At 58.0% G+C, this 21,308-nt stretch overlaps 1 protein-coding gene across 8 annotated transcripts in view; it reads left to right on the top strand.

Moving 5' to 3' along the window:
• SEC16A (SEC16 homolog A, endoplasmic reticulum export factor) overlaps positions 1 to 21,308 on the top strand; it is a 32,568-nt gene that overhangs the window by 8,060 nt on the left and 3,200 nt on the right. For 3 of the 8 annotated variants that reach the window (XR_009503817.1, XR_009503816.1, XM_059926055.1), the window contains exons 3-29: positions 1,488 to 1,624; positions 3,733 to 3,830; positions 5,457 to 5,583; positions 6,063 to 6,234; positions 6,332 to 6,506; positions 7,483 to 7,625; positions 8,251 to 8,312; positions 8,419 to 8,557; positions 8,975 to 9,211; positions 10,286 to 10,383; positions 11,264 to 11,345; positions 11,533 to 11,650; positions 11,809 to 11,920; positions 12,061 to 12,166; positions 12,853 to 12,993; positions 13,898 to 14,011; positions 14,191 to 14,383; positions 14,867 to 15,112; positions 15,609 to 15,691; positions 16,616 to 16,771; positions 18,278 to 18,358; positions 18,554 to 18,610; positions 18,741 to 18,852; positions 19,262 to 19,399; positions 19,663 to 19,757; positions 20,322 to 20,396; positions 20,899 to 20,958. Coding sequence is in view for 3 of the 8 variants with exons in the window: in XM_059926055.1 (XP_059782038.1) it covers positions 1,488 to 1,624; positions 3,733 to 3,830; positions 5,457 to 5,583; positions 6,063 to 6,234; positions 6,332 to 6,506; positions 7,483 to 7,625; positions 8,251 to 8,312; positions 8,419 to 8,557; positions 8,975 to 9,211; positions 10,286 to 10,383; positions 11,264 to 11,345; positions 11,533 to 11,650; positions 11,809 to 11,920; positions 12,061 to 12,166; positions 12,853 to 12,993; positions 13,898 to 14,011; positions 14,191 to 14,383; positions 14,867 to 15,112; positions 15,609 to 15,691; positions 16,616 to 16,771; positions 18,278 to 18,358; positions 18,554 to 18,610; positions 18,741 to 18,852; positions 19,262 to 19,399; positions 19,663 to 19,757; positions 20,322 to 20,396; positions 20,899 to 20,958 (3,357 nt within the window). In the remaining 5 variants the exon portion in view is untranslated. The remainder of the gene's footprint in view (positions 1 to 1,487; positions 1,625 to 3,732; positions 3,831 to 5,456; positions 5,584 to 6,062; positions 6,235 to 6,331; positions 6,507 to 7,482; positions 7,626 to 8,250; positions 8,313 to 8,418; positions 8,558 to 8,974; positions 9,212 to 10,285; positions 10,384 to 11,263; positions 11,346 to 11,532; positions 11,651 to 11,808; positions 11,921 to 12,060; positions 12,167 to 12,852; positions 12,994 to 13,897; positions 14,012 to 14,190; positions 14,384 to 14,866; positions 15,113 to 15,608; positions 15,692 to 16,615; positions 16,772 to 18,277; positions 18,359 to 18,553; positions 18,611 to 18,740; positions 18,853 to 19,261; positions 19,400 to 19,662; positions 19,758 to 20,321; positions 20,397 to 20,898; positions 20,959 to 21,308) is intronic. The other 5 variants (XR_009503819.1, XM_059926057.1, XR_009503818.1 and 2 more) reach the window with 3 other exon arrangements.

Below are 21,308 nucleotides of genomic sequence, written 5' to 3'. Positions count from 1 at the left end.
CAGCATATCCCAGCTTACGTGACAGAAAGGACCTTTGTTTCCTGTCCTGCCTATTGGCTTTCCGCAGACCCAGGGTTCTTGGTTGCACAGTTTGGGAAACTGGAATAGCTTCTTGAAGCTTCTTTGTGGTTTTGACCTCAAAACCTACCTAAGAAGCAACAAGAAAACTCTAGTCTTTCAAATGCCTCCTTCAGAATGAAATTATTTAGGGAAAAAAATTAGGTTTGGAATGTAATCCAAATGAAACAGCTAAGAGTGGTGTAATTCCATAAGCTTCTTTCAGGTACGTTGTGATAGCAGCAGCAGAGCAAGGGACCCCACTGTGCTACCCAGAAGATTCTTGCCTCTTTTCACACTGATGCAGGCCCACGAATGTCGTTTAAGTTCTGTTTAATCCTGCCTTAGTGTGAAAAAGTGATCCAGGTGGACACACGTTTGATTACTGTCCGCTTCTCACCATCTCTCGTGCTGGCCAGCATCACCCACGGACAGCGGAGGCAGAAGGACTGTGGACCAGAAGTTTGAAGTCCACTGTCTGACGTGGGGGCAGGCGCCGTGCTGGAGGCCCTGCAGTCAGAAGAGGCTGAGGGAGCGGGGCTGCCCCGGTGATGGGGCTGCCTCGTGGGCTTTGGGCATCTTTGCACATGTGGGAACAGGTACACACCTAACCCCTGAGGTCTGGGACTCCTAGATCCAGAAGGAACCCCATAGAAGGAAATTACGCGGTGCCCAGAGCCCAGGAAGGCCCGGCAGTGCATGGAGGGGCCGCGTACCTGCTCTGGGCCCTTGTCCAGCAGCTGCGTCTGCATCCCGGAGTCCCAGCCGGCACCCAGCATCACTTCTGTGGGAGCCCACTTCCTTCTGCCTTGTCTCTGTGTCGCTGCGGATTCCAGTAGTGGTTAAGAACAAGTCCATTTTACGTGATTTCTCGTCCTCTGCTGGGTGATGGTGGAGCGTCAGGCTGAGTCAGGAAGGACTGATTCTGGCTCGTGCCTGGGTCACCTCGTCTCTACTTCAAGTCCCGATGTGGCCTTAGAGCCATGGGGGTTTATCGGTCTGTAATGGGGCTGAAAGCCTCATAAGAATAGAATATGATACTCCTTTTGAGGCTGCCTGTAGCTTCAGGACCCGTTCCAGTGGACCCTCGTTCCTTTGCTTCCCTGAGATGGTGTCTGAAACGGGACCCGAGCTTGTGGGGTCGTGGCACCTGCGCAAGTGAGACCTCGGGGAGCAGGTAACAGGAGTCCTCACGGGTCACCGCAGGACCCGGGCGTGGCCCGCGGATGGCGGGCCATCTCCTGAGCCGGGCCAGGGCAGTCTGTCTTAGGGACATGGCCGTGGATTTCATTTGTTTTTTATTGTTTCGCATGAAGGAAGCCCCGCGTCTGGGGCCCATCTGGAGAGCAGCGTCTGTACCGCGAGAACTTGTGCCGGTTGCTTGATGAGTTGGCCCTTGGCATCTGATGGAGGTGTCCTTCTTTCAACAGGACGTCTACGGCCTCTATGAGCCCAGATACAGGCCCTACGACGGTGCAGCCGCCGCCTCCGCAGAGAGCTACCGCTACCCCGAGCTCGAGCGGCCCAGCTCCCGGGCGAGTCACTGCTCGGACCGGCCGGCTGCCAGGTGACTGACGTTTGTGTTGCTGGCCGTGGTAGTAACTTAGTGATTTGAAAAAGACCGTGTTTGTAAAGAATTATACAGACCTGTTTAACGTGTGTTTACGTTTTGTGGGTGTGGACAGATTATAGGATGCATCTTTAAATCGAACTAAGTGTGCTGCTGCGCGGTTACGGACGTGTCGTCAGATGGCCTTTGGTCAGACCCGACCCTGTGCAGGGCCACCAGGAAGCCACCCCTGCCCTCGTGCGGGGTTCCTCCCGGCCCGGGCAGTGGTCCCGTCGCCGAGGGACGCACACGGCTCCGTGGGTGCCGAGGCAGCTTTTCCCCCATGCAGGTCCTTTGCCGCCTCTGGTGACGGGGGGCCCTGACTCCCGGGCCAGGCAGGCGCGGGCTGGAACACGGAGTGGCCCGTTGGCAGCAGCCGCCGTAAGCCCGGGCTCCCTCCCCGGCACTGCCCCCCGGGCTGCAAGGCCCCCAGCCGCTCCCTCCCGCTTCTCTCTCCCCTGACAGAGCTCCTCTCAGTTTTGCGATCACAGATGAGGCATTTCGAAAGAGCCTTGGCATCGTGCCTTCAGCTGAGTAAAAGCTTAGGCAGGCCACAGTCCTCCCCCCAAGGGGCATCGGGGGCTCAGAAGGAAGCGCGGGGCTGCAGAGCCCGCCCGCCGTGGCTCCTCCCACGCCCCGGGCCCTCGTCTCACCGGGCCGGGTTTGCCATGAGGGTGCAAGGCTCCTTCGGCTCGTAATAGAGTCTGGGCGCGAGTGAAGACTGCGTCCACGCACCACCTTTCAAAATCGGGGCTGCTTTTGCTGCTTCCCGCGTCTTCAGTAGCTCGCCTGGAGACGAGGCCCTGCCTCTGTGAGCCGGCCCGTCCAGCTGGCCCCCCTCCGTCGCTGGGAGGGATGCGCTGAGCCGCTGGGCCCGGCGCTCTGGGAGGTGAGACTGGAGTCCCAGTGGGCATTCTGATTCGGGGAGAGCAGCGGGCAGGTGTTTTCTAGAAGCCCTGAGAGGTGAGGGAGGATGGAGGCAGGGGCCAGGGCACACCTTGCTCTGCCGCTTGTCGCCTGCAGGCCAGGTCGGGTTACCTGGCAGGGGTTTGTCGCCGTGTCCTCACCACTCACCGCTCACTCGTGGAGGGAGAGCAGCCCCTCCCCTCTCCTGCCCTGTGCGTGTGTGCACACATGTGTGCAGGCCTGCGTGGCCGTGCTGAGCTTCAGCGTGTTGTGCTTGTGCCTGGTGTGGTCACATCCCGGCAGGAGGGGAGAACGAGCCTTGGGTTTCTGCGGTGGCGTCTCTCCTGACGAGTGACCGGGGCTGGAGAGGGCAGCGGGGTGGGCGTGCTCTGGCTATGCCCTTGGTCAGGTCACTTTTCTGGAGCCCCCGGTGGTGGGTGCAGGCGGTGCACTGGAGCGCTCCCCCGAGGGCCCCCGCCCAGCGGGTGCTGCCCCTGTGGTGGTGGGGGGGGCCGGACACTTCTCAGGGGCAGCTGCACCCCCAGGAGTGAGCCATTCCCCAGGGGTACACGGAGTCACAGTTTAGAAATCAGAAGTGCCGTCAAGTCCTCCCAAGGATCTTCCTGCCTCGGAAGGCCTGATACCTGCCTGTCCTGCTCAGGGTCGGCAGCACGGCTGGGCCTGTGAAGCCAGCCTTGGTCGGGCCCGTGTCGTGAGTCCCGGGCAGTCCGCTGGAAGGGGCCGAGGGCCCTTCTCCCCACTCAGGACACACGGGGCGCGGTCTGTGTAGAGGGTGTTGCAGTCGGCGCTAGCTTGGTTTTGATAGCTCAGTGCTTTTTGCTTCTGCTAAGCATGATATCCAAAACGTGAGACCCTGCTTTTAAGCATTGGCTTTATAGCATGCAGCACTGAGCACGCGAGAAGAGCTAGTTCTTTTATGCTGAACAGCACTTAAATAGTTATTTCAACAGATAAATTTTAATTTGCTGTATGGTAGGGAATCCTGTAATCTTATCGTTGTTACTGGTTCGGATCTCCTGATTAGAATTTTTTCACAACCAAGGTGCTCTGATGAATGCCTGTTGCTCTGGGTGTAATTTGTGTCCCACTTTAAGAAGCAGGTAATTTGTTTTTTAACAGCACTGTGTGTTTTTTTTTAGGCAAGGGTATCCTGAAGGTTACTATAATTCCAAAAGTGGATGGAGCAGTCAGAGTGACTACTATGCAAATTATTATTCCAGCCAGTACGATTATGGAGGTATGTTCAGGCGTTTTCATCGGTCGATGGCCAGCAGATGCGTGTTCAGACCGTTCGTGCAGCCGGGTGCAGAGTGGCGCACTGTGGGATTTCTTAGGAAACCTTCCCTTTTAGTAGTCTTTATGATCTTAGCTCAGAGCCAAAGTAATTGAAAGTAGTCTGTGTCTAGGAATAATTATATTGCTATTTTTCATTAAGAAATTACATCTTAATTGTAACATTGTGTCTGTATCGTATTAGTAGTTTTCTTTGATTTTCCAGCAAAGCATAATTATCAGTAGTTCTAGAGTGTGTGACTTGTCCATATGTGGCTGTTTAAATTGATTAAAATCAGTAAAATGAGGGACCGGCTGCTCACTGCAGTGGCCAGGTGTGATGTGCTCCACGTGTGGCCAGAGCCCCCGCATCACACAGGGCAGGCGCAGGACGCGCCGGGTGCCACCGCTGTCTGGTAGTGTTTGCGTCTTGGCATGTGTCCCCTGCCTGGCTGTGGCCCTCGCTGTCCCAACATGGCTACCAACTTCTGCGTCCACCGGGCTCTTCCTCCACTTTTGTATTTGCACTGCTTCATGCATAATTCTGCACGTGCTTGCTCAAAGTGGTGTATCTGGTTTGCTTATAACGTTAACATGCTTTTTTTTCCCCTGCATTTGCTTTATTTATTTATTTATTTATGTTTGGCTGCGTTGGGTCTTTGTTGTTGCCCGCGGGCTTTCTCTAGTTGCGGTGAGCAGGGGCTACTCTTCGTTGTGGCGAGCGGACGCTACTCCTCGTTGCGGTGCGCGGGCTTCTCATTGCGGTGGCTTCTCTTGTTGCAGAGCATGGGCTCTAGGCGCGTGGGCTTCATTAGTTGCGATGTGTGGGCTCAGTAGTTGTGGCACGCAGGCTTCAGTAGTTGTGGCTCGCGGGCTCTAGAGCACAGCCTCAGTAGTTGTGGTGCACGGGCTTAGTTGCTCCGCGGCATGTAGGATCTTCCCGGACCAGGGCTCGAACCCGTGTCCCCTGCATTGGCAGGCGGATTTGTCCCCTGCATTGGCGGGTGGATTCTTAACCACTGCGCCACCAGGGAAGTCCCTGAATGTGCTTTTTTAAAGTAATCTAGTTTTGAGAATATTTTTAAATTTTTGTTTATTTTTTATTCAAGTACAGTTGTTTTACAAGGTTGTGCTAATCTCTGCTGTACAGCAAAGTGACTCAGTTATGCACACATATACATTCTGTTTTCATACTCTTTTCCATTATGGTTTATCCCAGGAGATTGGATATGGTTCCCTGTGCTCTACAGTAGGACCTTGTTGTTTATCCGTTGAGAGTATTTCCTGAAGCTCTTTGGATCACATTAGAGAAAAGAGATACGAATAAAAAAAAAAATTTTTTTTTTTCTTTTTAATCACGTGTGTTGAGAGAAAAACTGTCAGTGGCTGTTAGGTATCACAGTACAGGCAAGACACGGCCGGGTCCTCTGGAACAGTTAACGTTCCCTGGGGTCGTGCTGATTTTCGGGAGGAAAGTTTGGTTGCTCTCTGAGGCTGAAAGCATTCTTCAGTCCTGGGGTGGCCTGGTTTTGTGACGGCCAGAGGGGTGTCTTTTGCACATTGTACTGACGCATTAATCTCTCGCCTGCAGATCCAGGTCACTGGGATCGGTACCAGTATGGTTCTCGGTCCAGGGACCCCCGCACCTACGACCGGAGGTGCTGGTACGATGCTGAGTACGATCCGTACAGGAAGGAAAGCTACGCTTATGGGGACAGGTCGGTAGAGGAGATTTTGATGAGGAGGGCGGGTCGTGAGTCAGCCTTGCTTCCGTGTCTGTGCCCTCGGGTCTTTGTAATGCACTCGAGAGCTACGGTTGTGTCTGGCTTCCCGGGGAGCGGTCACTGCTGGGAGGAGGAGGGTGAACTGACCCTCCCGGTGGTTCTTCTCTCTTTGGGCTCGTGGAGGAGAACCGGCCTCAGAACCAGCGCCGCGAGTCAGTTCATCCTCCTCGGGTCCGGGCGAGGGGTGACCACCTCAGACGGACCCCCAGCCTGCCTCTCTAACCTCAGGCGGGGCCTGAACTTGGCCTGGGGATGCAGCGACTCCACTTGAGGGTGGGCTCTGACGAGCGCCGTCCTTAGGGTCAGGACGCGGGGCAGCGGGGAACTGGAGGGGCTCACCACCGTGTGGCACGTGAGCCTGGGCCCCGGAGGCCCCCTCCCCGAGCCCGGCCTCTGCCCCGCTGCCTCCCCAGGCCTGAGAAATACGACGACCACTGGCGGTACGACCCCCGCTTCACCGGGAGTTTTGACGACGAGCCTGAGCCCCACGGGGACCCTTACGGGGAGGAGGCGGACCGGCGGAGCGAGCACAGCGAGCGCTCAGTGCAGAGCCTGCGCAGCAGCTTCAGCTCCCGCTCCCGCCAGGTGGGCGGCCGGCCGGGCCCTGGGTTCTGGGGGCCGCCCGGGGTCCCGCCGCAGGCATGGCAAAGAGGCTTCACCTGTTTGCTCTGTGCTTTCTAAGAGTCAGGTGTACAGAGGTCACAGCGTGACTGCTGGGCCCTACGAGGCGCCCCCTCCACCGGGCTCCTTCCACGGCGATTACGCCTACGGACCCTACGGCGGCGATTTCCACGGCACCCCAGGCTTCCCGGAGTACGGCTACCCTTCTGAGGCCGGCTGGCCCTCCGTGGAGCAAGGTGTGTGTGTGGCGAGGCCCTGCGTGCCCCCAGGGGCACACCCGGGGCGGCGTCCCGAGCCTGGGATGGGAAAGAGGGAGGGACTGAGTGGTCACCAGGGTGGGAATTGGCGATGGCCTGGCCTGGGCATCCCTGCCGAGCAAGGGCACTCTGCCGCCGCGTGCCCGTCCTGAGGGGCAGCGCTTGCCATGCTGGGCTGCTGGTGCCCCTTGGGCTGCAGTTTGGCTCACAGGCCTGGGAGCTGCCCGGCCTGTCGATCGTGTCCGCTTCAGTGTGGCTCTGACCTCAGGCTCCCCTGCCATGTCCCCTTGGGCAGGGCCTCAGTGTAGCCCTGGTGCCGACCATACGGGGACATGGATCTTGGAGGGAAACCTGAAAAACTCCAGTTCGTACGCTTATCACACAGACCACATTCTCGATTTGCCTTTGAGATATTTGGTCAAATGCTGTTTCTTGGAAAACTGCAAGTATGTGAAGTTTTAGAACGTGACAGTATAAAATATAAAATAATGGACTTTCTTAAAGCGTTATTTGATTAAAAATTTCACCTCCCGTTTGGCTTGAGGTGTTTCACTCTTGGTCATTTTCCTTGCTGCTCCCTCCGATGCCCATGGTCTGAGGCCGAGGCTGTGAGGAGCGCTCAGGGTGCAGGGGCGCTGAGGGGCCACCTGAGCGGCAGGAAACACGAGCGCTGCTTTCTGTCAACAGTGCGTCCTGGTGGTTTTTAAAGGAGCCTTTTCATTTTAGAGGAGCGTATTCTCACTTTTAACGATGAGAACGTTTTTCTGACGTATGTTTAGGTTCTATTTTTTAATAGGATATTTAACAATTATTAACTACAGTTGAAAGTCAGTTCATCTTGATAATCTGTGATTCCAGCTGCATGGGCATCTTGAAAAGCTCAGCTGTTGATTTAGTTCAGAAGCATTAAAAAGTGATATACTGGTTGTTTCTTTCTCATTTTATTTAAATGTAGCTCCATCGAGACCAACTTCTCCTGAGAAATTCTCAGTGCCTCATATCTGTGCCAGGTTTGGTCCTGGGGGTCAGCTCATCAAAGTGATTCCAAATCTGCCTTCAGAAGGACAGCCTGCGTTGGTTGAAATTCACAGCATGGAGGTAATTCCACAGGGAGAAGTTGCACGTCGCCCTTTAGGTCACACGAGCTTTGCAGTTTGTCATCTTCAACTTGTGTGCCCTTGTCTGAAAAAACAAGCTTGGGAAATGTTTATTTCCGTGAATCTTCAATTCGTAGATTGTTTCGATTCTGCTTGATCATCTTTTTCCTCTCGGAAGTCAGCATTTTAAGAATCTGCTCTGGGTGTTGTGTTAGACTTGGTTTTATTGTACGTTCCTTTTCTATCTTTATTTGAATCTCTGATTTTGGAGTGAGGACGCTGTCCATGCTCATTTTACTGGTGATTCTGGAGAGTGGGCAGAGGTGCCTCCTGATCTCGGGGGGCTGGTGCAGGGCGCCCTGCTCCGTGCCCTGGCAGGCCTCTTCCATTGCGTGTACCCAGGCCCTGCCTCAGAGTTGGGGGGGTGGGTCTCACTGCTTAAACAAAGTTTGAAAGTCACTGTTGTGAAACTAGATGCCCCTACTCCGTGATGGAGGCTTTGCCTCCCCACTTGGAGGGACAGGCCGTCCTGAGGATGGCGTCCGTTACTCTGTCTGCTGATGTAGCCAGGCGGGGCGTTGACCTGCCTGCCCCCGTGAACAGCGCTCTCTCTGTCCCCACCTCAGACCTTGCTGCAGCACACGCCGGAGCAGGAGGAGATGCGGGCGTTCCCGGGGCCTCTTGGCAAGTACGTGCCCCACGAAAGCGGCCGCGGTGCCTGTCCGCCGGCGGTGCCGAGCGCGGCCTCGCAGATGCAGTGGCTGCTGTTCACCGAGTGTGTGTTCTTTTTGCAGAGATGACACCCATAAAGTGGATGTTATTAATTTTGCACAGAGCAAAGCTACAAACTGTTTACAGGATGAAAATTTAATTGACAAAGAGTCCGCGAGTCTTCTTTGGAGCTTTATTGTTCTGTTATGCAGACAGAACGGGGTATGTGTCTCCTTCCTTGTAGAGCTGCTCTTCTCGTAGGCCTCTAGTCCCGGGAGCCCTCAGCACCCCGAGGAGGGTTAGGCAGGATCTCTGTACCAGGCTGTACCGTCCAGGGGCTCCCCCAGGACGAGTGTCTCGGCCGTGATTTGGGGACGCGGGAGCCAAGCAGGGTGCGTGGTTTGGGGTGAAGGGAGGTTTCGGCTCCCCGTCGGCGGCCTGTCCAGTGCGTGCGGTCTGCCCGCCTCGCTCGCGGCCGAGTCGGGAGCGGCTCTGTGCCGAGGTGGTCGAAGTCGCTCACCTGCGGAGGCCCTTTCTGGGCCTCCCCCGACCAGGACCGGGGCTGTCCTGTCGCTCCCGCAGGAGGGTGCTGTTTGTGGTTAAGCCTGTCTCCCTTCCTGCCCCTGCTGCCCCTCGCAGACCGTGGTGGGCACAGACATCGCGGAACTCTTGTTACGAGACCACCGAACCGTGTGGCTTCCTGGGAAGTCACCCAGTGAGGCCAACCTGATTGATTTCACTCACGAGCCTGCGGCGCAAGTGGAGGAGGAGTCCGGGGAGGCCCAGCTCTCGTTTCTCACCGACAGTCAGGCCGCCACCACCCTTGAAAAAGACACGGAGCGGTTCCGAGAGCTGCTGCTCTACGGCCGGAAGAAGGTGAGCGGCCCGAGCTCGGGCGCGGGGCGGGGGGCAGGGCCCGCTCTCGGGGCGCCAGCGTCTAGAGCGGCACGCGCTGCCGGGGTCTTGTTCTGCAAAGACTGTCTGGCACCTCGTGTGTCGCGTCTCTGAAGGTGTGAACAGTGGCTTCTCCAGCGCTGCTGGTGTCAGAGACGTGCAGGTTCCGTTTTCAGGCATCTGACAGACACGCGGACTGAGCTCAGGCTGCACCCCTGCTGTGTGCAGTGTGTCTCGGGGTAAACACGTGCGCGACACAGAGGCAGCGCGTCCTCACGCAGTTAGGGTGAGCTCACCGCGCCACCGCGAGTGGGTGCTGGGCACAGCCCGGGCCCGGGTGGGGAGCGCCCTGGGGACACGCCCGGGGTTTGCTCCGTGGGGCACCTGGTGGTGCAGCCGGGCGCGGGGCGTGCACAGTTGGAGCGCCTGCTGGGCTCTGGCAGCGGGAGTCTGGCGGGCCCAGAGTTTTTGGCACTTTTATGTCATGATAGACTCAGAAAACTCGTATTTGGTGAGTAAATGATCTTAATGTGGTCATTTTACAGCTAATTGAAATCGTCTGATCTGTTACATTTAATTACCATTTCTCTGTTGCAATATGTCTGCTTCCTGGTCAGAAGTTTTCTAAGTTGTGGCCCAGATCATTTTGGATACAGGGAGGCTGAAGTAATTAAGGCCCTGTTGGTGCTGAGCACAGGCCCTCGGGGCCCAGGGGTCCCCCTGGCCTTTCTCGTGGCGGAGACGATAGGTGGGAGAAGGCGGTGCTGCCTCTCCGCTGCGCCTGGCTCTGACGGTGCGCTTGTCCTCCGTGCTGCTGAGGAAAGCGGGGCACCTGCACGGAGACCGCCCCCCGCAGGGACTCCGCGGCGAGCGCGAACGGTGGAGCTCGCCTGCTCTTCCGTTTCTGAACTGGGAACGTGTGTGTTGGAGCCTTTGGGCCGTTTGCTTTCCTCATCTGCGGTTGAGCCCTCTCCTCCTTCCTGGCCGTGCGTGACGACACACGCTCCGCTGCTCCTGTTGTTCTCAGAGGTCAGAGAACCTCTCGATGCTTTGCAGGATGCTTTAGAGTCCGCGATGAAGAACGGCTTGTGGGGTCATGCCCTGTTACTTGCCAGCAAGATGGACAGCCGGACACACGCCAGAGTCATGACCAGGTGAGGAGTCCGGGCGTGCCTGCAGGCGGGGCTCCGGGCCTCGTCAGCTTTGGGAAGCCCCCGGTCCCCATGCTCTTGTCACAGGAAGCTGGGGAGTCCCGTCGGCCACCCATGGTTGTGGGCTTGCTGGGCCCTCTTCCTCGGGCTGTGTTGCTAAAGGATTTAAATTTTTTTTGTTAACTTCAGGCTTTTTTTTTTTTTTTTTTTTTTTTAATTAATTAATTTATTTTGGTTGCATTGGGTCTTCGTTGCTGCACGTGGGCTTTCTCTAGTTGTGGCAAGCGGGACTACTCTTCGTTGCAATGCGCGGGCTTCTCATTGCGGTGGCTTCTCTTGTTGTGGAGCACGGGCTCTAGGTGCATGGGCTTCAGTAGTTGTGGCACGTGGGCTCAGTAGTTGTGGCTCACAGGCTCTAGAGCGCAGGCTCAGTAGCTGTGGAACATGGGCTTAGTTGCTCCATGGCATGTGGGATCTTCCCGGACCAGGGCTCGAACCCGTGTCCCCTGCATTGGCAGGCGGATTCTTAACCACTGCACCACCAGGGAAGCCCAACTTCAGGCTTTTTAATTCTATAAAATCTCAGCGGGGAATTCCCTGGCAGTCCAGTGGTTAGGGCTGTGCGCTTCCACTGCCAGGGGCCCCGGTTCAATCCCTGGTCCGGGAACTAAGACCCCACATGCCGCGCAGTGTGACCCAAAAAAAAAAAAAAAAAAAAATCTGCATCCTTATAGCCTTTTAAAAACATTGCAGTGTGTACACTTGGCTCAGGTCAAGCGTCAAGCCAGTCACCAAAGCGTCTGAGATGAGACCAGACTAGTTTTTCGTGTCCTGTTTATTGAACCAGGCTGAGTTAAGGCTTTCTCTGTTCGCGTCTGCCCAGGTTCGCCAACAGCCTTCCGATCAACGACCCTCTGCAGACGGTCTACCAGCTGATGTCCGGGCGGATGCCAGCCGCGTCCACGGTCAGTATGGGGGTCCTCACGGCAGCCGCCGCGGCTCAGCCGTCTGTTCAGAGCCCGCTCCCGGGAGGGCTCACCTCCCAGGCCACGAGGCCAGCGTTTCCATCCTGCTCCTGGGGCTTGAGCACTGCGGAGTTAAGACGGCAGTGTGTTCCAAGGATGAGGGTTTTCTGCTTGTCTCTGGTTTCAGTGTTGTGGAGATGAGAAGTGGGGAGACTGGCGGCCACACCTGGCCATGGTTTTGTCCAACCTGAACAACAACGTGGACGTGGAAGCCCGGACGATGGCCACGATGGGGGACACTCTGGGTAGGTCAGACGCCGACACAGAAGGCGGGCCTGGGGCTGCCGTCAGATGCTCGGGACCCCGAGACTGTCCCTCCGTCTGGGGTCTCTCTGGTGTCTCTGAGCGCTCTGATCTCCGGGAGACCCTGTGACCGAGGCCTGCCTGCTTTATGTACCTTCAGCCTCGAGAGGACTCCTTGATGCTGCACACTTCTGCTACCTCGTGGCCCAGGTTGGATTTGGGGTTTATACCAAGAAAACCACAAAGCTTGTTTTAATTGGATCAAACCACAGGTGAGGAATTGCATAGGTATAGTGGCATCCGTTTCCCTTAGAAGGGAAAAGCCCCTCCCATGGCTAACCCAGACCGGCGCGTGGAGCGCTGGCGCTTCGGTGACCCGCTCAAAGGTGACAGCCGCTCATGTCCTCCACAGTTTGCCGTTTTTGAAGTTCGCGACCAACGAAGCTATTCAGAGGACAGAAGCCTATGAGTACGCTCAGTCCCTGGGGGCGCAGACCTGCTCCTTACCCAGCTTCCAGGTGGGTGGGGCCCCACGGCTCCAGCTCTGACGGGGTCTGGGGGGAGTGGGTGCTGACAAGACCGCAGTCGTTTAGGGGTTTTATTCAAAAAACGTAAAGAGCAATGAAGTGTTTTTGGAAATCTCGAGGAGATGTTTCATCTGTAATGTTCGAGAATTAAAGCTTGCTGAATTGAGAATCTTGTTAGTATTTTGGTTCTTAATGTTTTAAGTATTAAAAGCTTTTAGTTAGTGTTTGGTTTCAAGTACTTCTCTATCAGCTGTGGACCATGTTTTGGGAGGGTGGTATCCGACCGGGACTGTGCGTGTGTGTCTGAAACGGGGCAGAGCATCGGTGCCAACAGAGCAGGGTGACTGCACTGGCGGCTCCCGAGAGGCGGTCGTCACGGGGTGCGTGCGCGTGGTGGCGCCTCGTGGTCACTCCGTGGTCACTTGGTGGTCGAGAGCCCTGACGGCTGTGTTAAGGGTGTTGAAGAGAGAAAGTGAGTTTCTCAGAAGCTTACAGTAGTTTACTCTGATGTGAAGTAGCGCAGGGAACGGGCCTGGCTCGGCTGTGGGCAGGTGCTGGGGGCGCACAGGAGGGCTGCGAACGTCCAGGGTAGCGTCAGCCTGCGGAGGGCCCGGGTGACGCTAGGGACCGGGAGGGGGCCTGTAGCACCGCTCAGCTCGCCCGTCTGTCTGTCTCAGGTGTTTAAGTTCATCTACTGCTGCCGCCTGGCTGAGATGGGGCTTGCCACGCAGGCCTTCCACTACTGCGAGGTGATCGCCAGGAGCGTCCTGGCGCAGCCCCACAGACACTCGCCGGTGCTGCTCAGCCAGCTGCTTCAGGTAACGTCTTCCTCGATGCCGCTGCCCCCGCGCGGCACGTGGGACCACGTGGGGCCACGTGGTCACGCGGTGCTCGTGACCAGAGGGCGCTCGGGACTGCCTGCTCGGCCGAGTTAAGATCCTGCGTGTTCTCGGGCAGGTAGTTGGTGTTTTGCAGTCCAGCACAGGGGCCCTTGGGGCGTCTCGTGCAGAGACTTGGAGGTGAGCCTGGGCGTGAGAAGGACCTCGCCTGCAGGAGGCCCGTGTCTCGAGGCGTCCTCGCCTCGCGCTTAGCGCTGTGAGGTTCCGGGAGCCGCAGCCTGGGGTGGGTCCCGGCTGCGGCCCCGCGGCCCCAGGTTCTCGCTCCGGAAGACGGAGACCGTGTGACTGCCCTCCCACCGGCGCCTGGCACCAGGGGGGCCGCGCCAGTACGCTCCTCTCCTGCCGGAGCTTCGTTTTTGGAATGCGTTCATGTGGTACCAAAAATGTTTTTATTACGGGAACTTCTGGACACGTGCAGAAACAGGGTAATTCAAGAACCTGTTTCCACCTGGCAGCTTCAGCAGTTAGCGCGAGGTCAGGCTTGTTTGGCGCGTGCCCGCCTGCCGCCCCCCAGAGCGTGAGCGTGGCCGGGGCGGTTGGCATCTCGGGGAGTGGAGCCCAGCAGAGGCAGGCTCAGCCCCCGCGGGTCTGGATGCCGCGGGCTCGGTGGGCCGGCGGGCCGGCGCGGTGGGCGTGGTGGGCGCTCGCGCTCCCGGCGGTCAGGGACGGGCCACGTGAGCCGCCTCAGGAAGGTCCCTGCAGCGAGGAGGGCTGCGTCTCGGATGCTGCAGGTGCGCTTGCTCCACGTCCCAGTGGGTTTTGAAGACACGGTTTGGCCGCTGTCGCCTGTGGGAGCGGGGTCTTCATCTTCGTGTGTTTCCAGGTCGCCTCCCAGTTGCGCCTCTTTGACCCTCAGCTGAAGGAGAAGCCGGAGGAGGAGGCCGCCGCGGAGCCTGCCTGGCTGGTCCAGCTGCGGCTCATCGAGCAGCGGGTCAAGGTGCGCTGGGCTCCGGGCGTGGGGCCCGACGGGGAGCCACGTGCGCGCCGGAGGTGGCGGGCGTGAGCAGCTCAGCTCTCGCGGCGCCCGGTGCCCGGGAGGGGAAGGTGCCCCTGGAGCAGAGCGGGTCCGCGGCGTCGGCGGCCGGCGTGCAGACGCCTGAGGTCCTTCTCCCTCAGGAGGGCACCGCAGCGTGGAGTCTGGACAGAGCCTTCCCCCAGCGCTGTCCCAGCTCGCCGCGCTCCGAGATGGGGCCGTGTGACGGCCCAGCGCCCGCCCAGCTGGCGAGCCTGGGCACCGACAACCCGCTGCTGGCGCCGCCTGTGCCCGGCGCTGACCACGTGGGCCAGGACGTGCAGCTGCTGCCCTCAGGTGAGCCCGCGCCACCCTGGGCACCTGCTTCTGAACGTGGAGCGCCCCTGTCTTGCTGCCCAGAGAGTCGGGGCCGTCTGTCCCACTGCCTCGGCCCTCTGCTTCCTCTTTGTCCCCCCTCCCTTGGTGAGCCCACTGGGTCTCGCGGCTTTAAAGGTCTGGCTGAGTGGGAGGGCAGTGCAGGAGGGTGGGGGGGACTCAGTGAAGGCAGAGGCGGCCCTGGGCCAGGCGGCTGCTCGCTGGGCTGTGTCGGGGTCGCGCTGCGGCTTAGAGCCCGCGCCCCGTGCTGTGCCGAGTGAGGTCCTGCCCTCGGCCCTGAAAAGTGTGTGTCCCGCTTCCCTAAACCAGTGGCAGCCCGGCAGCTTCAGCCTTTGTGCTTGGACGGTTGGTTCCTTGGCCCTCGATGAAGGAAACGTGCCCGGCGGAAGTCACTGGAGTGAGCACATAACCTCAGGCTTTCTCTTCTCCGCCGTCTCCCTGCAGCTCCACTGACGCTCCCCGATGGTCAGCCGGCCTTCCCCGCCAGGGTGCTGGTGTTCCCAGCGCCACCGCCGGCGGGCCCTGTCGAGCCGGGACCTGGCTGTGGACCCCCAGGGGCTGCACTTGGCTTTCAAGAGCCCTCTGGGCCTGATCCTGTGGCTCCGTACCCAGGGCCTGGCCTGCCGTCTGGCGCACCATCTCTCCAAGAGACTGAACATCTGCTCCCGGAGGCCAGGAGCCAGGACGCAGGTGGGTCTGCGAGGTGCCGTCTGGAGAGCAGAGCTAAATTGGCTTTGGCGTTGAAGGAGCTCACTGGTAGGAGAGACTTAAGTCATTCAAACTTGGAGCAAAGTACGTTCCTTAGTGTATACCAAAAGTTCTAGAAGCTGATTGAAGATCAGTGACTTGACCTCTTGTTGGGACGTGAGGTGGGAGTGGGTGTCCAGGGCGTGGCCGGGGGGTGCCCGCCTGCAGCCTTTGTGAACGCACTGGGGAGGCCGTGACCCTCCTTCTGGAGGGTGGTCTTGTCCCTCCCTGACCATCTGTCTCCTTGGACGGCCTGGCTTGAAAAGAGAAGCTATTTTCACATGTTTAGGAGCATTCCATTCGTGGTTTGTGACGCCCACATGGGGAGGCACGGCAGGAGGAGCTGGGGTGTCCCCACCGCGTCTCTTGGCCACGCCCACTCCCTCTGCTGTGGCCTTAGTGACGCCGGGGTCACGGGAGCTCTCATTTCCCTTGACAGGAATGATGCCACAAGAGGCACCCGGCAGAAACGCGCTGTCGGAGCTAGGAGAAGAGGATTTTGGTGGAAGATTTGCTAATGTGGTACTTTCCCACTTCTTTTTTGTTTTTTAAGCTATTTTTCATGAACTCCACTGAATAAGTACTCAAACTCTTTGTTCTTAAGTTGTAAGATAATACTTAAAATTATCAGATTATCTTTTGAATCATTTCTTAAAGAGAAAACTTGAATCCTTAAAATGTGAAGAGCTGGTGAAAACATTAATAGGGGAAAAGATAATTTAATAGTGTAAAAGTCGGTATTTTAAGGAGAAGAAATGCTCATCTACAATGAAACTACCTTGTCAATTTTAACTTTTCTAAAATGGAAAACTTCCCTGATTTCTGCATCTCTTTCTACAATAGGAATCGTAAAATTTTCAGTGGTTTTCTTAAAATCAAGATTCATTTTATCAGACATGCTCAATATAAATACCACCTCGGTGTGCTGTGATCCCAGTGATGGGGGGTAGGAGGATAAACGCTTTTATATAAACTGCATTCTGGAAGCTTCTTTACAGATACCCTGCTCTTTTTGGGCATCCCATCAGCAGGCGATTGCTGTAGTTTAAACTCTCCTTATGTGTTCCACCGTTAAAATATTCTGTCCCTGTGAAAGTAAAAATGAGAGTTTAACTGTATTGAAAACAGAGTCTCAACCCAGGGATAAATGTTTTTTAAAATGTTTCTATCTTTTAAAATGCCCACTGCCACCCCCCCTAACCAGTCTTCTCCTCGGTGCTCATACGTATCCCATCTGCTCCAGCCCGAATCCGCATCGTGAGTGCTGTGACGCTCCTAGAAAACGTTGCCCTTAAGCCCAGTCGGCCCCGGGGAAGCGGGGGGCCGCTCTCACCAGCCCCTCCTTGCCTGGCTCTGCTCACCGTAGTGACGTAGCCTCTCGGTAAAGTCTTAAGGGCTCCTGGGGAGGCGCCCCCGGTGAGCCTGCTCCGTGTTACCTTGGGACAGGGCTCCTCAAGGACGTCACAGGGCTCCGAGTCATCTCCGGGCTGGGGGAGCGCTGGCTCAGGGGCCCTGCAGCCGCCTCCGCCTCTGCCTCTGACGCCCGCGCCCGACGTGAAGAGACCTGTCCAGGCAGCCAAGGAGACCAAGGAGCCTAAGAAGGTGACTCACAGCCCCCAGCTGGGCGGGGCCGGGGGCTGGGCAGGGGCTCGGCTCCGCTGTCCTCAGGCTGAGGCGAGGAGAAGGAATGTGTCTCTGTTTAAATCAAGCCAAGCGTGTTCTTGAGGGGCAGTAAGCGTGTGGTGAAGCGCGAGTGTTTCTGTGTCCATGTCCACGTGTAAGCCCGCCAGCTCAGAGCTGGAGCCGTGCCTGCCTCCCGGACGCCCGTGGGTCCAGGGCCCGTCCACACCCGCCCCAGAGGGTGGCCTCTGCGCTGACCTCTGTCACCACTGCTCGGGTTCGGCTGTTCCCGAACTTCACGTGAAGGAGGTGCCTTCTTGTCATCGTTGTGTAGTGATGTCGATGGTGCGCGTACGCCGTGGTTTTATGTGTCCTTTCTCCCAGTGCAGGACATTTGTGGGTTTTTTTAGTTTGGGATTATTAGGAATAAAGCCACGTGAGCGTTCTCGTCTGTGTCTTTGGGTGGCAGGTGCACTTGTTTCCCTTGGGTGTGTCCCGAGGTCACAGGACAGCTGTGCGTGTGGCTTTAGCACGTCCCGCCAGCCTGTCCTCCTCAGTGGTTCACCAGGCGGCCCTTCCAGCAGCCCCGTCCTCGCCCCGGGGGCTGCGTTGTCGGCCATTCCGCTGGGCTTTAGTGACACTTTGTTGTGGGTTCGTGTGCTTCTTCTCCCTCCCCGTCCTCATCTGTGTGGGGCTGGCTCAGGTCTCCTCCCGTCCTTCGTGGGGTCCTCAGAGGTCGGCAGGCGTCGTTGCATGTTGTGGACGCAGGTTCTGCCGGATGCGCGTGTGTGCACACCTTCTCCAGCCTGTGGGTGGCTTTTAACGGCTACTGTCTTATGTAAACACAAGTGTGATTCAAAACATGCACGAGCCATGAGGTAGAGCAGGACCTTCAGACGGGGTGTGACGTGCAGGGGACTGCTCCCCACCCAGCACAGGGCCATCCACTCTGCCGCAGATTCAGAGAAACGGGTGAGGGGGTGTGGAGTTGCTGCTGCCTTTTGTGGTAGACGTCAAGTGCAGCGTATGAAGAATAGAGTAAATGTCCCTGAACCCTAACCTCTGCCAGCCTCGGAGCACGAGGGCCTCTTCTTGGAGCCCACACGGACTCCCCAGCCGTCGCCACTCCTGCGGGGGGATGTCTCAGGCTGCTCCTTTGTTGGCATTCAGACATGAAAAGCTCCAAGAGGCAAGCTGTTGTTCTAATTTTTTTTTAAGTGTGGTAAAGTATACAGAAAACTTACCACTGTAACTGTTGTCAGTGCCTGGCTCTGGGGCCTCCAGCACACTGTCGTGCACCCGTCCCGGGATGTCTCAGCTTCCCAGACTGAAGCGCTGCCGCCCACCCGGCCCGACACCCGCTTCCCGGCTCTGTGGCTCTGCCGCCTGCAGGCGCGCGGGTCGCACAGGCTTGGCGGCCCCTGTGTGTTGGGCTTGTGGCGCTCAGCGCCACGTCCTCAGGGTGGTTCTGGTGGTTTTTGTGTTCAGAGCAGCGAGTCCTGGTTCTCTCGTTGGCTGCCTGTGAAGAAGAGGACAGAAGCTTACTTGCCAGACGACAAGAACAAATCGGTGCGTCCTGCCGGGTGGGCCCGGGGGGGCCGGTGGGTCCCACAGTGGCGTGTCCGCCCGCCCGCCTGTCTGCGAGGAGTGACTCGGCTCCGGAGCGGACCTGAGCCGGCGCCTCGGAAGCAGTCAGATCCTGATTTCTGATGCTGTCCGGCTCTTGCCACTGAGTTCTCTTTTTACCTTTCACGATCGTGGCAGATCGTCTGGGATGAAAAGAAGAACCGCTGGGTGGACACGAACGAGCCGGAGGAGGAGGTGAGCCGGGGTCCAGGCGCTCGCGGTGGCCGGGCGGGGAGCCCCGCCGTGGGCAGGGGCCTCCGCCTGCAGGGGTCCCCGTGGGCTCTGGCTCGGCGCGCAGACCCCGCAGTGGTCTTTCCCTCTGCAGAAGAAGGCTCCGCCCCCACCTCCAACATCCCTTCCCAAGGCTCTGCAAGCCGCCCAGCCTGGCCCTGGAGGGCCCCCCAGACCCGCTGTGAACATGTATTCTAGAAAAGCAGGTAACGACGGCCAACCAGAAATGAGAGTTCGCTTGGGTAATTTATTTGTCCCACGGACGGGCCAGAGTTCAGCGATGATAACGTGCCCGTGAGGTGGTAGTTTGTTTCCCACCAGGAGGAGGACTGGTTTTCTGAGGATGAGTCCCCGGCGGGTGGGGGCCCAGCTCTCTAGAGAGCTCAGCGTTCCTGGGCGGACCGTCGTATCACTGGGGAGCTAAGGGCGGAGCGGATGCGATTGGCCGCGCCGTGGTGTGAAGTGGGACCCCTCCCCCGGGCAGAAGCCCAGCAAGTGTGCCCCAGGAGGGGCCCCCTTCCGGGCCCGGCCGCCCCTGGGAGCGGAAGCCTGGCCCGGTGCACTCCGGCCACCAGGAGGACGGCGGGGTGACCTTGCTCCCTGTCCCCGTGGCAGCCCGAGCCCGAGCGCGCTACGTGGACGTCTTGAACCCGGGGGGCCCCCAGCGGAGCGAGCCAGCCCTTGCCCCCGCGGACTTCTTTGCGCCACTGGCCCCACTTCCGATTCCCACACACCTGTTGGGACCAAACCCAGGTAGGCAGCACGGGAGCAGCTGTGTGTGTGCAGCTTCTGGCCTTGGCCTCTCTGAGAGCCTCTGGCCTTAATCCTCTTGTAAGAAGAACTAACTACTCACCCACACGCAGAGCGCAGAGGGCCGAGGTTCCCCTGTGCGTGTCTGCGGACTTGTTTCCCTCGGCCTGCCTGAGGACCGGGTGCAGCTCTCCCCTGGGACTCTTCCCTCTGGGCCCCTGAGACGGGGGCACGAGTGACCACCTCCCCCACTGTCCCCTTCACAGATGCAGAGGAAGCACCGCCCGCCGAGGGGGCTGGCAGGGAAGGGCAGGCACCGACGGGGGGGCCAGCCAAGCCAGAGCCCACCTCGGAGCCCAAGGTGAGCGGTGCCGTGGGCCCAGGCCGGGGGTCAGGCAGTGGGAATTTGCCTCCTGCCCCGACCCGAGAGGCGGGCCTGACCTTCTCCAGAGTCTTGTGTACACAGAGCACACGGTGTGGGTCACACGCGCGTTACCTAGTAATTTTGTCTTGCTGAAGTTTTTACGGTCAAGAGGGTTTTTTTTGAATGATTATAATGTGTATGTGCAACGCAGTCGTTCAGAGTTTGATCTCTGAGGTTGGATGGACCTGGATTTCAGCCCTGGTTCTCCAGTAATTAGCTTTTTAAAGGCGGGGGGTCGCTCAGCGCCTCTGAGCCTCAGCGTCCTGCCCTGTGGACGGGCCGACGAGAGCGCGGATCGCAGGGCCGCGGTGGGGCTCGCGGCAGGCGCTCAGTAAGGATGCGCCGCGGGTGTTGGAATAGCAGGTCCACGCGGCGCCCTTTCACGACCCCTCAGCAGGAGCGCCCCGTGGGGTGGAGCGGGCCGTCCCGGGTGGTCCTGCCTCGCTGGGTGCCTCCGACGCACGGGCTTTGCAGCAGCTGGCCTCCCTGCTGTCCCGGCAGGTGCTCAGTTCTGCAGCGTCGCTCCCTGGACCTGAGCGCCCACCCTCCGGAGCAGACGGTTCCCAGGGAGGAGAGGTAAACGGCGCCCGATGAGCGCGTCTGCTGAAGGTCTGGGCTGAGGAAGCTCGTTTTATCGTCCAGATGGCTTCTTCCTTTAAAACGAAGTTAATGGGTCGGAAAAGGGCAGCTTAGAAACTTTCTAGAACTCAGAAAGCGTTGTGTTCCTTAAAAAAGTCACGCTTGCTTCCGCAGGGTTGTCTGGGAGCTCTGGCTAGAGTGAGGGGTAGCGTGTGTGTTCGTCAGCCAGGCTCGCCCCTCTCCCGGGCTCTGCTGTCCTCGGTCCCTCGGGGGGCCCAGGCCTGGGCACACCTCCCTCCCCGCAACCAGGGGTCGTTTCCAGTAAAAACTGTACATGAAAATAGGAGTTTCAGGCTAACTCTGGCTTTTTTTCCTATCGAGCTGTACTGATTCTAACAGCGTCATAAAGCTCTTTGGAATTAAACTGCCAGCTTGGAGCAGTGACATGCATGTTGATTTTTGTATTTGTCTGTATCTGTGTGTTCTTGCTGTTTTGTAGCTTTCGCGCTGTAGTTCACTGAGCTCGTTATCACGTGAAGTGAGCCAGCATTTTCACCAGGTACCTGTGGCTGGCCGTGTGCACTAGACATGGACCGGAACGGGGTTGTCTGTCTTTCCTTTGCGATCGCTACGCTGGTCGGTCATCGTGCCCCTGGCCACTGACATTACTTGTCACCTCCCAGCCATCACATGCCTGAGGATGCAGTGTTCCTTTCTTTAGAAGTTTTTAAAGGGTGGTGTTGAATAGCCAGACACATCAACAATCGAACCGACCCCGAGAAGCTTGTAGTGAACCGACACGTTCTGTGGTTGTGCTCTTTCTGAATTGGTTTTTTCAAGTGACTAGCCATAGGCATAGCCTCAGAGTGTGTGTGAGTGTGTGTGAGTGTGTGTGTGTGTGTGTGTGTG

Source organism: Balaenoptera ricei, chromosome 6 (assembly GCF_028023285.1).
Source record: "Balaenoptera ricei isolate mBalRic1 chromosome 6, mBalRic1.hap2, whole genome shotgun sequence".
NCBI classification, from domain to species: domain Eukaryota; kingdom Metazoa; phylum Chordata; class Mammalia; order Artiodactyla; family Balaenopteridae; genus Balaenoptera; species Balaenoptera ricei.
The sequence above is the reverse complement of the archived record's forward strand: the minus strand, read 5'-3'. Positions and strand labels throughout refer to the sequence as shown.